Source organism: Leptopilina boulardi, unplaced genomic scaffold (genome assembly GCF_019393585.1).
Source record: "Leptopilina boulardi isolate dan_hultmark-lab unplaced genomic scaffold, ZJU_Lbou_2.1 LbouV2_392, whole genome shotgun sequence".
In the NCBI taxonomy this organism is placed as follows: Eukaryota; Metazoa; Arthropoda; class Insecta; order Hymenoptera; family Figitidae; genus Leptopilina; species Leptopilina boulardi.
Genome location: NW_026137965.1, coordinates 1,101,160 through 1,119,015, shown reverse-complemented (window position 1 = coordinate 1,119,015; position 17,856 = coordinate 1,101,160). Strand labels below are relative to the sequence as shown.

Sequence of the window (17,856 nt, the reverse complement as noted above, 5' to 3'; positions counted from 1 at the left end):
ACAGAATATATAGATTACAAAAATCATTCGATAAGATATATATATATATATATATATATTTCGTGTACGATTTATCTTAAATTTTCGATATTTAAAGAAAAGTGAGTTTCTGAGAAAATTCAAACATTATTATTCTTAACATTTTTATGCCTTTTAAATTTTTTTCAAATTATTTTCATAATTGTGTTATTATTATATTATAAAAATTCACTAATATATTTGTAATATTTACATATATATTTCATCTATAAGTGAATTTTTATTACCTATACGGTGAAGAAAAACAGTAAATAAATTATATCAAAAATGATTTCCATTACATTTATATATACGTCATTTCCATAAACTTTATAGACAATTTCAAATCGTTAAATTCTCATAAATTTTCCAATTTAAAATTAATAATTCTCAAATTAGAGAGAAAATTCAAATTTTGAAATATATATCCTCTTATGGCTTTTTATGGATATTATGTTTCTTTCGTCGGATCGAATATTAAATATATATTTAATAAAAATTGGCCTTCCCAGGTGATTATTTATCATTGTTTATTTGAAATTTTTGTAAGGAAAAAGATCATTTTGGCGATAAATTAAAAAAAAATACATATATGAATTATCTAATCTTTCATATAATATATAATAAAAACGTCATACATATATATATGTGCGACTATATTTAATCTCAAAAAAAAAATTAAAAATTAATTTTTCTTCAATCTTCTCTTCTTAAATAAAATAGAATATTTTCCAATGATCTTTTTTAGGGATTTTCTGTTACCTAATTATTTAAGACTGCGTGTTACATCACACGATAATACTTGGATTAAAGGTCGCTTATCTCTATTTTTTCACTCATTTATGTATTTCTTATCGGAAATATTTGACGTTCCGATTCTTCCATAACTTCTGCACGTATTAGATAAATTTCACCCAGGATATACGAGACAAAAGTTTGTCGTTAGATAAAAAACTATTTCGATAAATTTTTTTCCCCTCAAAATTTATTTCTCGTTTCAATTTTTTTTGTGTGTATTGTTTCCGGCTAAAATTTCCTAATACTTGATCAATTACGATATATCATTGATAAGTTTGTGATTTGACAAAATTTTTCATTGACAAATAAAAATACTGGGATTTTGATCTGATGATATAATTTGATGGATGAATTCATTACCTCGTCAATCGTCATTTGATTTTTTTAAGATAATTACTCGAAGGTAATTACGTCTTTCTTGCTCAAATTCGAAATATGAGGATTAAAATTGAGAATTAAAAAATGACGAAATGGCGCCCAGTGAACACGATATTATGATTTTTAAAATTTATTATATATATTCTATTATTATTTTATTATCATTATTATATACTATATATAATATACATTTTTCAACAATTTATAATTTGCCTTAAAATACAAGAGTCGTAAAAATTGTCTATGCAATAAATATTTTTTATGCCTAACAATAAAATTCGGTTGGACATCCGTCTAATAGAAATTAGTTCACTAGCGGAATAAATTAGCTGGGAGTTAAATATGGTATAGGACAGCGCTTACGACCTGCGTAATTTGCTACCGGTGTCATTCTGATAAGTCAAATAATGTTCACTATCCATTAAAGTAATTTCTAACACTGTCAGAAGACAACTTTATCGATAATGCATGTTCAATCTTCTTCTTTCTCTTTTTCTTCTTCTTCATATATCGATTTTGTGACTTATAAAAAACTTGTCTTTTCATAAAACAAAGATTTATTTCTTTTATAAAAAAATCATCACCTTTAATTAAATTTAATTACGTTCGTCTGTCGAATTCTTGATTTAATCTTATCGATACATAATTTTATCATTTTTTTTACAATATCTTATCGTATATTGTTTTTGACTGTTCTATTTTCTACTTTTACAAAAACCAATTTTCTATATTCAAAATTTTGAAATATTTTAAGTATTAAATTTTCTGTTTGAAATAGGAGAGAATTTTTTAAGTGACAGTTGTGGATTTTAAAAAAGGATAACTATTTCATTTTATAATATTTATATTACTGCCAAAATTCGTAGAAAAATACATTTGATGTAAAATTTTTTTTAATGATATATATAACAGAGTTATTTTTATAAAAGTGATTACATTTTTTTTAGGCAGATTGTTTTTCACAATTTGAAGTATATAACTTGTGGTCGAGGAATTTTTGTGTGATATCGTTATCGATGACCTTGTTTGATCACGCGTTTGTTGATAAATAATTTTGGACTCAGTTACACAAAATCATTTAATTCCAGTATTCCCTAACATAAGTGTTGATCAAGTCGCGATCAGGAAAGATCATATTCGATTGGATTTTTATCACTGTATCTTTTCATATATGTAAGTTTATTATAAATTTCATTTTAAACTAACAAACTTTTCAAAATCTATAATTTTGCCAATAAAAAATAATTAAGGGGCAAAATTTTTCCCTATAAAAATCATTTTTGATAAAACAAATTCTCATCAGAAAAAAACTTGATAAAAATATTTTTCTCCATGAAAAACCTGTTTCAATTAGAAGATTTAAAAAATTTTATACAGAAAATATTTGCTGATTTTCTATCTACTTTCCATATAGAAATAATTTGATAAATAAAATTCACTGCGGAAAAAAAAATTGGGAATTGTTTGCAGAAACAAGCGAGGAAGTGTAATGAACCCCCATGACTTAACACCGTGTCAAAAATAATACCCTGTGTAATTGGTACATTGCGGTATAATATCTTCCGAGTATAAAAGACTCGCTCCTTGGAAATTCGATCCGGCCATTTAGTCGTAAGTCTTTCTATCGATATACTGATGGCATCCGATCTTCTTGCGCATAGGAGGTCTTAATTTCATGTAAGCCGATTTCCCTTGCTCAATATATATATATATATATATATATATACAAATTAAATTCTCGTCCTTCCAGTTTCTTTAAAATAATCGTAACCAGTTTCGCTACGACTTCCAACTAACTGGTCAAGTTTGTTAAGAAAACCAAAAAAATCGACCGAAAATCATATTAATTTTGTCATTGCTACTCGATTACTCTTATTGCTCGCCATATTAGCGACAATTAATTCTTAATTATAAAAAAAATTAATTTTTTTTGTGCTTTCATTTTGTATAATTTGAATTGTTTGTTTGTTGCAGAGGGACAAGAGAAAAACAGGGGAATTCCCGGAGGAGCCGGGATTTAAGAGAAGGACCTTATGACACAGTATCGAGTGGTTGTGACGAGGCACAAAGAGGGGCGCCACTGATAAAAGCCTGTATTTTCCAACTGCCCTCACTTTTTTGATTGGCCTCGGCCTTTCTTTCTTTCTCTTTTGCTTTCTCTCTCTCTCCCTTATTTCTTTTTTTTTTTAAATTTCTTACCGCGAAAAAGTATCGCGCGTGCGCCTACTATTCGACACGTGCGGTGTCATTAAAAAACCGCAAAAATTCTCGACATAATGGACATGAGCAGCGAATCGAGCGCGCCGAGGTCGTGGTACGAGCAGCCGAGGAGCCTCGAACCACCCTCGGGGGCAGGAGGACCAGCCGGGGTCACAGGGGTCGTCGGCAGCCCCGATTACAGGAGTTACTACCCCCACGGACCAACGCCCCATCATCCAGCAGCCGCTCACTACGCTCACAGTAAGTCAACTCTTTATTTACTCTTAAGTCTTTTTTTTTCTTTTCGTTATATTGCCTCTCATTCTTTTTAATGTGTGTTTAACATCAGACTTTTTTTTTTAAAATCAACCTTCCCTTTGGCTCAATTTTTTTTTAAACAGCGCCGCCGTCGCTACTCTCTGATGAAAGACGATCTTTGAATGGACCTAATTAAATTTTACGCTCGCTCTATTTCATCGCTAAAGAACTAATTTTAATAGGATTTCAAATATAAATGTATAGTAGAGTATGTTTTATATTTGCAGGGTTTTTGACATTTAAGACCCGTTTTAGCGTGCAAAAAATTAGCATTTTTTTTTTTTTAATCATTTTTATACCAATTTGTGCTGCAAAAATTTTTTTCAAAAAAATAATAATTAGGACTTAAGAAACGAATTTTTAAGCTTACAAATGCAACTTAATTAAAAATCAACAACATTTTTGTCAGAATTTATTTTTTAAAGAATTTTTAATTAACAGAATTTTTAGTCACAAAATTTTTATTTAGTAGAATTATTAAAATGACGAATTTTTATTTGTCCGAAATTGCAAATGGCCGAACAAACAATCGATTTCGGCACGATTTTTAAAATTCACCAATCAAAAGTTGTCAAGAAAATCGTGATTGGTGGATTTTAAAAATAGCGCCGAAATTGATTGTTTTCTCTGCCATTTGCAATTTCTGACAAATAAAAATTCGGTGCCTAAAAATTCTGTTAATTAAAAATTCTTTAAAAAAAAATTCTGACAAATTTTAATTCGTCTGAAAAATAATTGTATTTAATACAATTCTTTAAAATGACAATTTTAACTAATAATTTTTATGGGATAATCATGCGCCCCACTTGTACAATTCGGTAAAAAATTTATTTTTGAGAATATTTTTGAATATTTTATGATAAACCAAACTTCTTACTTCTATATTAATAATTCGGTTATCAGATGTAACATTTTTTTAGTTTTTTTTCTCATTTTCTCAGTGTTCACATTGTTGATTATAAAGTGGAATTATTTGAGTCTATTTGATGATTATATGTAAACAATTTTTATAATTTCCTGCCAATAGATAATAAATAAATGTGACGCGTTCTGAAAAAGAGACCTAAGAAGCAAAAAATTATAGGCTATGTTCTGAAATTTTCAATACACGCACACAAAATCATTCATTAAGTCTTCATTACATTTAAAATATTCAATATAAAAACTGATTTTGCTTTTATATAAAAAAAGGATAAATTTAATCAAGGTAAAACTGTCGTAATTCTTCTAAGGTTATGTTTAGCTTCTTAGGTCCCTTTCTTTAGAGCGTGTCAGAAATATTAAAAAATTAACGAAATTTCCAAGAAAACCATCAATCTCAAAAATTGTTTTCTGTTTTCCAATTAAGTACAATGCAACAGAGGAATTTTAAGGATTATATATAATAACGTTTTCCAAGGTCGCCAGGTGGTTTATGTCTGAATTTAGATATAAACGCTGCACTATTAAATGCAAATGCAAATCGTAGCACGAATGCTATCGACCAGTGTGCGGAATAGTAGTGTGTGTGTGTGTGTGTTCCTCCGTATAATGCGTCAGAACAACGAAAATTCGTTCGGTGTATAGCAGTGGTGGCCAACCAGCAGCGCGTGCTCGGAATACATATTTGGAGTACATAAGTAATATACGTCCTTGAGATATCCCAAGTAACCACTCGGCCATATATACGTAATGCACAACACGCAATCCGACGCGGGTACTTGGCCAGTGGGCACTCGCGTGCCGAGATTTTGTTCCCTTGTTCTTTTAAAAAAACACTTGGAGGACCTTATTCTCAACTCACCGGGTGACTTTCCGTTTCGACTTTGTGGCCATTCTTTTTCCAAACAAAAGAGCGAATGTGAGTTGTAACATGCGGGCATAGTGATTTGTGAGATGAAGTCGACGTCTCTAATACATTATTGTAATGTACTTCATTGCTCACTTTTCGGACAAATTGGACCAACTAATCCCTTTCAGATATGGTCCACTTGATGACAAACAAATCATTCAGTATTTGATTCTGAAAGTCTTGAACCAAATGTTTCTAAAGCATCAGTTTGTATAATGAAATTTTCAGAATCAGTTAATCCAAAACATCAATTTAAAATATACAAAAATTTTCAAAATCAGAATTTGTTATTCATCCAAATGTTTCCAAAGCATCAATTTGCAACATAACCAAAATTTTCAGAATCAGAGCGAAATAGTTGGTTGGTGGATTTTGATATAAAAATTATTGGGCAAGAAATGTATATATATAAATGTAGGAGGCCTTGAAAAAGAAATAGAGATTACGCGGTCAAGAATATGAGGATGCTATATTGGAGCAGGAGAAATAAAGCCAAAAAGTACATACGATCCATGAAACTTGATCCACCCGGTCGGATCTTGAGGCCTAGAAGGCGATATCCCTGATTCGTGCCGACATACGTGGATCATACCCGAGCCTCTGTTAGCTCGTGGCCCCGAAAAACTGCTGTTCCTAATCGGAATCAAATCTCAAAGACCGCAGAAACGAATTTTGTTTCTTATGACACAAGCCTTCCGCTTTGAAAGACCCGCTGCTTTCTCCATTCCAGTTGGAAATCAACTTAATTCGCGTAACTTATGATCCCGTTTTCCAACTTTCAAGAAAAAAATAAATATTCCTTCCACTATAAAAAGAACATTTATATAAATAGCATTCTGTAAACATTTTTAAAAATAAACATTAATAAAAATGTACATTCATAAAATTTTATAATAAGAACAGGATTGAAAAGAATTTAATTAGCGTGATCCAATTATAGACATTGTAATGTTTACAAGTTAAAGAAGGAGGCTCTTGACACGTTCAAGTTCATTTTCCTTAGTGTGTGACAAAGTGTGATCATAAAGCTGATCATGTTATATGTATCATTATAATGAAATATCTTGGTTTATCGGCTCTTTATTGACTCAATGGAAACTTGATATGAATATGCACTGAACCAGAAAACGAAGGTTGGAGATAAGGAAGATAATTGCATACTGGTTTTACTCCCCATGTGCAAGTATACATATAGCGATTCAGAAATGTTTTTGCAATGCAAATCAATTGGAAATTTTCAACACGAAAATATAGAGTTCACTCAACGAAATGTCCTTTTCCTATAAAAATTGAACCAATCATTTATCTTTATTTTCGTTGATAACAGTGGAATCAATTGTACTTAATGCAGTTTTATTCATATCCGAGTGTCTATAAAAAAAATTGGGGGTTAAGGGAATACAATTTTTGGAGTTGTAAATCAGATCCAAAAATATTTAACATAACTTCCTTAGCATTGATTTCCTTTGCTTCAACTCTCCAAAAAGGTATGAGACATATAGAATTCCGTTGGGATTTAAAATCTGCTAAAACCCTAGTAAGTCGCTTTTCCATAAGGATGAAAATCGGTTGATCAGATCTAGCGATTTTCAAACTTACGAAAAAGCGAGGTTTTTACTTCGGATAGCAGAAATCTAACTCCCTTTTTTGTGTACCGAATACAAATTGTAAAGAAAAAAGAATTAACAATTTAGGCTTTTTAATAAGAGTCGTGTGATCTTTCCTGGAAGTCATATTGTTAATGAACGTTCCTAAAAATGGGTAAAACAACGTTATTCCCAGAGGCCATCATCATCTCAAAGCTGTATATACTATTGGTGCAAATGGATGGATCTGATGTAAATGAAACTTAGTCGAGATGACTTCGAGGAACAAATTTGATACCGCAGGACAGTGTTTTAGATGTTGGCGATAAGATGTTGTAAAGAAACTTTGTAAAGCCGGGTAAAGGAACCCAATCTTGCTTCCCACGTGACCAAAAAACAAAAAGAAGAAGAGGGTCGCTACCTGTGCTTGCGAACGAAGACAGAACCTTTCTGATGAAACGCTGTAATAGGAAAAAGAGAAGCGAGAGGAATACCTGATAAAGGAAAGTGTGTGCGTATGTGTGTGTATTCATGTTTGTCAGTTGGCAGCAGAGGTTGCAGCAGACAGGAAGGAAGCGCAACCAACCGCGAAGCTCCACGGGATCTGAGAGAGGTGCATATATAATTGCAGAGGCCACATAGGGAGGCTCTTTGCCAGAGAGCTGCTGTTTTATGCTGCTGCGCTGCTCTGCCATCCGTCCACTTAAGTTTACTTCTCTCTCTCTCTCTCCCTCATATTTTCCCTACATGGCTCTGTTTCCTCTTCTTCTTTTTCACTTGTTTTCTCCGTTATTTCCTTTCATTTCTTCAGTTTTCTTCTTCATTTCTTGTTCTTATTTTTTATCTCTTCATCCTTTTTTCCTAAAAATTATCTTTAATTTTAAATCCAAATTCTGTATTTTCTCTCATAATTTCTCGATTCTTTCTCTTTCTTCATCGAGACCTCCTCTTTCTCCTCCTCCTCTCTTAAACGGACTTTTGTACATATTTGACCATCTTTTCTGCAGTATTTATGTATGTAGTACGTACTGAAAAGAGAGAACGACGCCATCTTGCGCAAATGCATTCGCCAACCGAAGGCGGAGCCAAGGCTCTCTCTTTCTCCTGGCTCTCCTTTTCTCTACTCTGATCAAACTACAGATCCAGCTTCCCGCTTTCATTTCGTTTCTTCAATTCTTCGAATCCTTTTTCGAGTTAATGGAGTTTTGTAATTAATGAATAAAATTTTTCGCAACTATATTTCATCTTGTAATTTTCGTTTTCTTATATATATACATATTGCTATATATAATGCAGCTTGTTTCTAAACAAAGGGATTACGTTTATAATATGTGCAACAATTTTTACCACATATTTCTGTTATTTACTATAAATTTTATAATTTTTATTAAAGTACAGTTTTTCCCAAGTGTTTTGTTAATACTGATAAACTTATCAATTATCTAAATTATTCGTAAAATTTTCCTAAATGTTGCGTATTTTGTTATATATACTAAATTTTACAAACGCTTTGGAAAAAATTACCAATGATCTTGTGTATTTTTACATAAAACTTTTTTGGTATAATTTACTTGTATAGTAGTTCCATTTTTACCATACTAATAAATGACTCTGATTGATTTTCGCGACCTACTATATGGTAATAGTTCAAAAAATCTCAGCAGATGTCGTATACTCTTTAAATCTGAATTAGTAAAAATTTTAACTAATTTGAATTAGTGACTCACTTTTTGCTTTTGAATTATTTACACTCTAAATCTGAATCAGCCAAAATTTCACTGATCTCAATTCAGTGGACGAGTTTTCTTTAATTCATCAGTAAAATTTCACTGAGAATCAGTAAAAACCACTGATTGTCAATGAAATTCCCCTGATTCATCAATGAAAACTCGTCCACCGAATTGAAATCAGTGAAATATTCACTTATTCAGATTTAGAGTGTAAATTTAACTAATTAATAGTAAAAAAGTTTTTTACTGACAAATTAGTAAAATTGAACTAATTCAAATTCAAATAAAGATCCCAATTAAAAACCTATACCAAAATTAGACAGTTTGTACAATCAAATAAATTTTTATTAAAAGATAAATTATATATTTTGAACAACCAAATAGAATTCAAAATTTGCGTTGGATTTTACGACTTTGGCAGATAAAATGTTTTGAATAGGAGTCGTTTTTACGCAAGATTATAATTATTAATCTTCTTCTTTGAAATGTTGCGTTCTTATATAGTGCAGCATTGAATCCGTTTTTTTAAAACATTCTCGCATTGAGCGTTCAACGCTCTCCGCCACTATTTTCCGCTCTCGGGCAAATAACGAATGAATATATATATTGTAGCGAATCGCACGCGAGTAATAAGTGCACGTGCTTTTAGTTTAACGAGTCGAGGTTGCATTCCGTGGAGCTACGATGCGTCGCGCGCAATAGTAGCGCAATATATATATATATATATACAATTTATCTTGAACGTGTGTGCACTGGAAATAAATACAACATATTCTCATGATATAGAAGCTAAAAGTTATAGCCTCGTTATTGGTTTTTATCATTAGCATTACTCTCGCACCTCTCCATTTCAAGATCAAAATTCCCGCGAGTCTAGACACCTTTTATATATCTTTGAATAGAAATATAATTACTATATATTCAAACATTTGTATTCATATTCGGAAGCCTTCATATAATATGAAAATGTGTATAAAGAGTGTAAAGTAATGTTCTTCACTCTCTTTCGAAATGGTTATATACTTAGAGTAATTACTTTTCTGGATCTAGCGATGAATAGCTTTTCAGATACGATTGCAGTGTCTGCTTTGTATGCGAGGTGTCAAAAGCGAATCCATTCCACCGCTGATTCGTTGATTCGAAAAGGGTTCAAGAGGATTCTGCTCGAGTTCAAAAGGCGAGATCTTATCTTTCTTTTCATTCGAAAAGTCTATGATATCGACCGAGCCATGTCAATAGCGAGTTTCTAAAGTTTCTCTCCATTTTCGCCAACTGCGAGATGGGAATTATAATATACTTTTAGATTCGTTTTAAAATGAACCTTAATTCTGCATATTACGTTAGTGTTTTTTAGAAAATAAAAGGGGGAATAAAAATATGTACCTCACCGCTAAATGGAGGTGCCTTGAACCTGCAGGAGCGTGCGCAAACTTATAATAATAAAATCTTGGGAGCTGCTTCAATATATATAACTGATCACATAGCGCTGAGGGGACTTGATATAAAATTCCAACGAGAAAATAAAGCCTCATTTCGGCGAGTGCCCCCAGCAGCTTTTTTCGTAATAACATGCAATTTTAACTGTACCCACCCTCTTCTTTATCATAATCTTCTGAATCTCCTTACATTTCGACGAGAACTTTGGCTTGAGGATGAGAATATATATATTTTCAGAAATATCAGGCTCAAACATTGCGCACGTTATGTTTATTTAAATATAGTAGGAGAAATTTTAACAAATACATTTTATAAATTAAAAACTAAAGAAATTTTGTTAAAAATTGTTATTTTCATCGCAAAGGATATAAAGTATACGTATAGGAAATTCGTGTATGCGCAGAATATAGTCAAAAATGCGATTGATAATTGGATAATTTTCGTGTGTTCTGCGCAGACGCGAATTTCCTACTTCATTCTTTGCGATCAAAACATAACCTCATAATAGCAAATTTTTTCCATATAATTGAAGTCATATTCGCAGCAATTAATTGAAATTAGCCTCTAATTTTCTAAAAATGTCTCTTTCATGTTAGTCGAATTTTAATGTGTTTTTTCCTTTTCTGTATTTGCGCTTGCGGTTATAATTATTTCCTGTATGTGTAAACTTTGCCTTGACCATAGTAGTAGGATTTTCTCCGGCAGGTGAAACTGGAACGCACGAGTATAACTGGACTAGATATATTATACACATATAGCAAAAGTAAAAAAAAAGCTGAACTGGAATCATTAGCATATTAAATTGTCGTTATAGAGCGGAGTAATATTTGCAAGATTGATGATCGTAACGGCCTTTATATTGGCAGTCGTCCTCGAATATTCATGTTTACACGCCTCCACTTAAGATTATTAGACGAGTCGAGGAACGTTCTTTGATCGTGTTCGATATACAATTAATCTGTACGATCTAGATGACGCGAGATAATCTGGTACTTTATAGGCACTCAAACTTCTTTACGATCCAACTGTATAATGTATAAGCGTAACTACGGTTGCTGTTTTCTGCAAAATAATTTAAATTTTAGTTTATACAAGAATTGTATTAAAATTCGGAGTGATAATTATTTAATGCTCACCTTTGGAATACCTTTTAAGGATTTATAATATATATTAAAAAAAATAACATTAGCAGTTGCGTGTCTTCATCTGATGTGCATACGCAATAGTCTTAATTACTATTATTATATGCGGCTTAAAGGGGAATAAAACTATAAAATTACACATCTTGACAAGAGTTATAATTTCCGTGAAAATTATCACAAATTAGTAATTTCAGGTTGCATAGTATTTCTCGACAATTATAACATCCGATGAGTTTTCAAATATTTCACAAGAAGTATAATGAAATTTAGAAAATAAAAGAAAGTATCAATGGAAAATCCGCTTAAAAAAGAGAAGAAAAAAAGAAAATATAAATCTAGTTACCATGTATGAATATTCATTAGTCTCCCTATCATATATATTCATTGTCCATGAATCGGAGTAATACTCGATATTACGAAGTGCTTTATTTATCCCGGATGCGCGAGCGAGTGTCATCGGATTCAATGATCGACGATGTGGATTGAGTCTAACAAAACGTCCGACACGTTCTGAACAGTCTATAACATCAAAGTTTGAATTATTCACGAATTTATATGGTCGACTCATATAAATGCCATACAAAGAATATTGACGAAAAAACATTACTACAGTCGCAGAAAAGCGGCGCCATATTAGAAACGACGACCTGTTTTGAGACGCGTCAACCAGGCTCCGCACTGTCAGCTTTTTTACCCCCTAAGATTCTCCATGAGATATCACCTAATCGATATCTGTAAGAGTATATATATATATACAGCTGCAAGTAATTTAGAAAATTTACAATCTTCCCTAAAGACTGTAAAAAAAGTGCATGTTTCAATTTTCTAAGAAACATTTGTAGAAATAAAAAATCTTATTAACTACTAAATTTCATGAAAATATCTTTATTCACATAGGACCTAAGACAAAATTAAAACAAAAAAAGAACTATTATAACTGCATTCACAAGACCCTAGAACCAAATTCCAGTTGGAGTGCAGAAATTAGTGTTTAGCTGACCAACTGACGAAATTTTGACCCAAAGAACACGGTTTTCGTTATAGAAGAGCGCGATCCAACCCAGATAAACTTGCCGGAGTAGACAGAAATATCGTCGAGAGATAACGCCTCGAGAGTTATGTCAGCTCGTTTCAAGCGCAGAATCTTTTTCGAGGGCGTCAAGGGGGAAACGGAACGAAACGCGCGCGAACGATGCCGACAAAAAAAAGTTTCGTGAATTCGCGTAAAAACAAGTCTGAAAAAAGGCCCTTGCGAGAGGGGGAACATGATAAATATCTGGTAGAAAAGTTTTTGCCGCGTCGAGGCGCGAACTGCCTCTCTAGATTCATTTTTTCCCCCCCTTCAAGTTTCTCTCTCGCCTTATATATATACATTTCCTTCGTTTCATTACAAAGACATGTTTATTCCCTCCATTTTTCAGATAAGAAACTTGTAATTTATTTTTCATTCCGGAAATTGAATTTGATGAGCTTATTCTAAGTTTCGAAAAAAAGAATATCTCAACATTTAAAAAACGGGTGAAATTTATTATTATAAAAGAGAAAACATATTTCTTAATGACGAATTTATTTCTCAGGTGGAAAATTTATGCATAATCCGTTGAAAAATTATGAATATTTTTTTAAAAGTCATTAATTAAAATTCAAAAGGCATCATTTTTTAATGGATATGAATATTAATTATGTATTCTTTAAGTGGTTTTTGTTAAATTTCAGATATAGGAACAGTTCAGTAATAAAGGGTTTATACTGACAGGAAATCATATATGTTGTACATTTCTGTTACTTCCTTTTGTTTTTCCTTTTGTAGGACAATTTGATAATAGAGGAAAAAATTGTTTTTCTTTGCATAAAAAATTCTTGCTTTAAAGGATTTCTATATTGGAAAAAATAAATATTGGTTGGCTTAAAAATAATGTTAACGCTCACAAAGGAATTTTACACAAATCGATTTTTTAATGAAAAGTGACATTAAGAGACTTGCTAAGTAAAAAAATAATAATAATAATGGACTGAACAGAAATTCAAAAGGAAATAAAAGAATATATATATACTTTGCGTAAACTCTATTAATGATTGCTATCACATTTATAAATACAGATATTTTTCAATAATTATATATTATTTTCCTTCAGTTTTCAATAATCTCAAGCAAATAAATGTTTGCTACATATATATAAAAACATATAGGTACATGAATACAAAATTTTCTGTTATGTTCATTAAACACATATTTACTCGAAAATTATATATATATATATATCAAGATTTAAAAACATCAATATTTAACAGAAACTGTTTTCATATTTTATTTTTAATATTATTAAAAATGAAGAAGAATATGACAATAAAATATGAAAACAGGAAAATTAAATAACAATTCAGAGTACAAAATGTATAATTGAATATGTATTGTTATTTTGAAAATCAGGATGTTTCACTGATGAGAGTTTATTATAATTCATTATTAGAGGCTATAAATATAAATCAATCACGGATTTCTTATCTGCTAGTCTAATACGCGATTGAATTTTATTACATTACAAAATACGTATTTTGTAATTCGCGAAGATAATTATTGGATACTATTATATAAAGTGTGGACACTTAATGTCTAATTAACCAAGCACTTAGTGTCGAATTAATTGATCGTCCATTGATTGGTAATCCATAAAACTGTCTTAATTCTTCACATCCTATATATACATATATACATATACAATCTTATATCATTCAGCAATTGTTACTTTGAATTTTCCACATTTTTTTTTTAATTCATCAGCTATTCTTCATTTGTAATGATAGAATTTTCTACTGACGTCCTAGAAGTAGGAAATTAGTATATTCTCAGGACATCTAATTTCCCTAATTTTTAATTTCCCAGAACCATAACTGATAGGACGTCAATGGGATATTCTGAATACCTTGATGATGAACACTGATGAAACGAAACAAAAATCTTTGGTTGCGTTTTTGAATAATTTCTAACGATCTTTTTCTTTTTTGCATTGCAGGTAGGATGTCAACGAGTGGAGTTGGAAGTGGACCAGTGAGTCAAGTCTGTCGTCCTCACTTTCATAGTTCAGTACTCCACCCTTGGTTGTCCAGCACGGGTGCGGACACCTCCAAACCTTGGGGATTTCCATCGAGTGCCGCGTCGACAGGTGGCAGTGGCGAAGATAAACCCCAAAGTCCGTTGAATTCCTCTCTGCCACCCAGCTCAGGAAGTCTCTCGAGTCATGGGGGTGCGAGTGGTCATCACCTCTTCTCCTTCCCACCGACGCCGCCAAAGGACGCGACGCCGGACAGCATAACGGCGAGTACGACGTCGAGCACGACGAACGGCACCAGCAACAACAACAATAACTCGACCAGCAACAGTAACAACAATTCTCTGAATCTCGGCGGCGGTGGAAGCAGCGAGTATCAAGCGGCTGTGGCGCACGCCGCCGTGATGGGGGCCTTCATGCACCACCAAGACGCCCTCGGATCAACTTCCGGTGGTTCGTGTGACGTGAAACCCTCGGTGATGCTCGGTCATCATCACGGCGCACCATCGCCTCCCCATCAGCACAACGGCTCCAACGGTGCTTCCGGACAGGTCAAACAACGAGAAGGTAATAGCCAATCGGCCGGAAGCAATGGGCCATCCGGGAACCAGGCGACTGCAAGTCAACAACAGCAGCAGGATTATCAGAGCAATCAGCAGGCACCAAATTCACCTTGCCGGGAATCTTACGCCACGTCCCACCATACATCCTCTGCCTCCCAATATGATCCCACTGCCACTGCTTACAACATGTATCAACACCTTCAATATCCCACCCATCATTCCCACAATCCTCACAATGGGCCATCCTCAATATTTTCGACGAACCATCATGGCTCCGGTGTTCCCGGCGTCAGTCCCGACTCCAAACTCTTAGGCTCCCACGGGAACACACCCCACTCGCCCGGTTCCCAACAACAGCAGCAGCAAAAGCCGAGGAACAAGTCCAGAACGTCCGCCGGTAAGCGGCACCGTCTTTATTTTTCTTTCCTTTAGTTTTTCTTTCTTTCTTTCTTTCTGTTTCACCTTTTTGGTTATCTTATGGTTTGGTTTCCTTTTTTGTTCATTAACCTGTGTTCACCATTTTTGTTCATATGCACTGAGGATGTGCGATGTGTTGTTGTTCAGTGGTTTAGTATGTGCATCAGACTTCGGACTCACATTTGATAATATAGACACTAATTTTATTCTTTTTCTATAATTATGGCGAATCGTGTATTTTCCTCTTCAATTGAAAGTTTGTGTTTTAGACAAAATTTGGCCTGGACCTAATAAAGATTTGCATATTAATTTATTTTAATTTCTATGAATTTCTAAGAATCGTTAATTTACAACACAGATGGATTAAAATTCTCTCAATATTAAATGCAAATTTTCAATTAAAGATGACAACATATATCTTGGCAAATGTTTCGGATTCCAATCAGTTTTGGTAATGTATTATTCCGAGGCATTCTAAAACTTTTCGAACCAATTCGAACCTAACTTTCTATGTAACTCAGCAAAAAATTATTTTCGCATCATTTCGAATCATTCCAAAAGTTAATTTTATTCCTTTTAAATCCTGGAATTTTATTCCGAATCAATCCGAAGCTCAATTTTAATCCTTTTAAATTATGACATTTCATACCGAATAAATCCGTTTCCAAGACGAATGATTGATTTCGAATGAAATTGCAGGATTCAAAAAAGGATTAAAATTTAGTTTCGAAATGAAACGAATTGATTCTGAAAAAAAAGAATTAAAAATCCGGTTTAGAATGAAACGGATTGATTCGGAAAGAATATTTTGTTAAGTTAAATTAAAATTTAGATTCGGATAGTAATTGTTTGGCTCGGAAACAAATTTCAGAATGTCTTGGAATAATACCTATTAAAACTGATTGTAATTTAATCCGAAACTTTCGTCAGGGTATATAGCTAGAAAACTTTTCATTCGAATTGTGTAAATTAATTATAATTAGAAAAAAATTGTAAGTCGGGAAAATATTTTTAACAGCATATAATGTAATTGTTGTGATTTCACATATAAATTATCTCCGTACGTTTTCTTGCAAAATATTTAATTGAGCTAAAATTTTGTAGAGAATTCAAAAATAGTATAAAAAATTGCTGTTATTTTCCATCAGAGTATATTAATATGTTAACAAAAATTTATGGATAAAATAATAATAAAAAATAAAAAATTAATATACTCTGCCACATGACAATGATTTCTTCTACTATTTTTGAGTTCTCCTCAAAATATTATCTAAATCTATCGAATATTTTGCGAGAAAACCTGCAGAGAATATGAATGGGAAATTACAGCTACTTGACCTTAACAAGTTTGAAACATTAAACATACAAAGTAGGAAAAAATTCAATTATCAATTTTTAAAAATCATTTTTAATATTTTCTCATTATTTAAAATAGAAAACTAATATGGTATTTATTCTTTGAAACTTTCAATATTAAAAGTCCGAGGCCTGAGTATATAATTTTGAAATTGCAAAAACCATATATTCACCATCGCACTGCCTTGTTCATCTTTTGTGAATTTTATTTGATACTAATTTTTCTTTTTTTTATCTTATTTTTAATTAATTTATGAATTTTTAATAATAACGATTTTTTATGATTATTTTTCTTTTTTTTTGGTGAGCTTTCGGTGGCGGTCGTCCAACGCTTACAAATATATCAACGACACACGTAAAATCTACACCATTAAAAAGCTAATTTTCGTTATTGATTTGACTATAATAACATTGATGATTAAGAGAATTTTTTTTGCGCTCGTCCATCTGTGAGTGGAAGGAGATGGACACCATAAGATTTTGTATTTTGCCTCACTGAATTTTTTGAGTGGCACCCACGAAACGAGCGCACATTGAAAAGTGACACGACACGAGCACGTTTTTTTATGTGGTGTGGCTACTATTTGTTTATTATTCACAGCTAATATCCCCCAAAAAAATTTTTGAATATTAATTTCATTATAGGTTGAAAATTTATTGCGATTCATTTGAAATTCATTTGTTATTGAAAAAAAGTTTCGAAATTAAAATTAGAAATAGACTTTTTGAAAAAGTTAAAGTTTATCATTTTAGTGATATTAATTTTTGTTACGTTATTATAGAGATTCGCTTTTCAATTTCACAGGAACGGCGCTTTCTCAACGCCCTTAATTGCAAAACAAAATTATTCCTTTGGTTAATTAATCCTTCGCGCTTGGAAAATACCGGATGCAAGAATTGCAGTAATCGTTGGTCGCGGTGAAAATCCTAATTCTATTAACAATGGGGCATCATTGCACTGCGGAGACCGTTAATTAAATTTCCTTATGACACGCGTCTTAGGTCTTGTTTAGTTGTAGAAAAAGGCGCAGGA

General features: G+C 32.2%; 1 protein-coding gene across 3 annotated transcripts in view; it reads left to right on the top strand.

The window, feature by feature from the left end:
* LOC127288577 (GATA-binding factor 2-like) overlaps nt 1-17,856 on the top strand; it is a 72,324-nt gene that overhangs the window by 6,634 nt on the left and 47,834 nt on the right. For 2 of the 3 annotated variants that reach the window (XM_051316114.1, XM_051316115.1), the window contains exons 2-3: nt 3,169-3,654; nt 14,452-15,447. In XM_051316114.1, coding sequence (XP_051172071.1) covers nt 3,471-3,654; nt 14,452-15,447 — 1,180 coding nt within the window. In that variant the 5' untranslated portion in view covers nt 3,169-3,470. Of the gene's footprint in view, nt 1-2,221; nt 2,368-3,168; nt 3,655-14,451; nt 15,448-17,856 lie in introns of those variants that run through there. The other variant, XM_051316116.1, reaches the window with a different exon arrangement.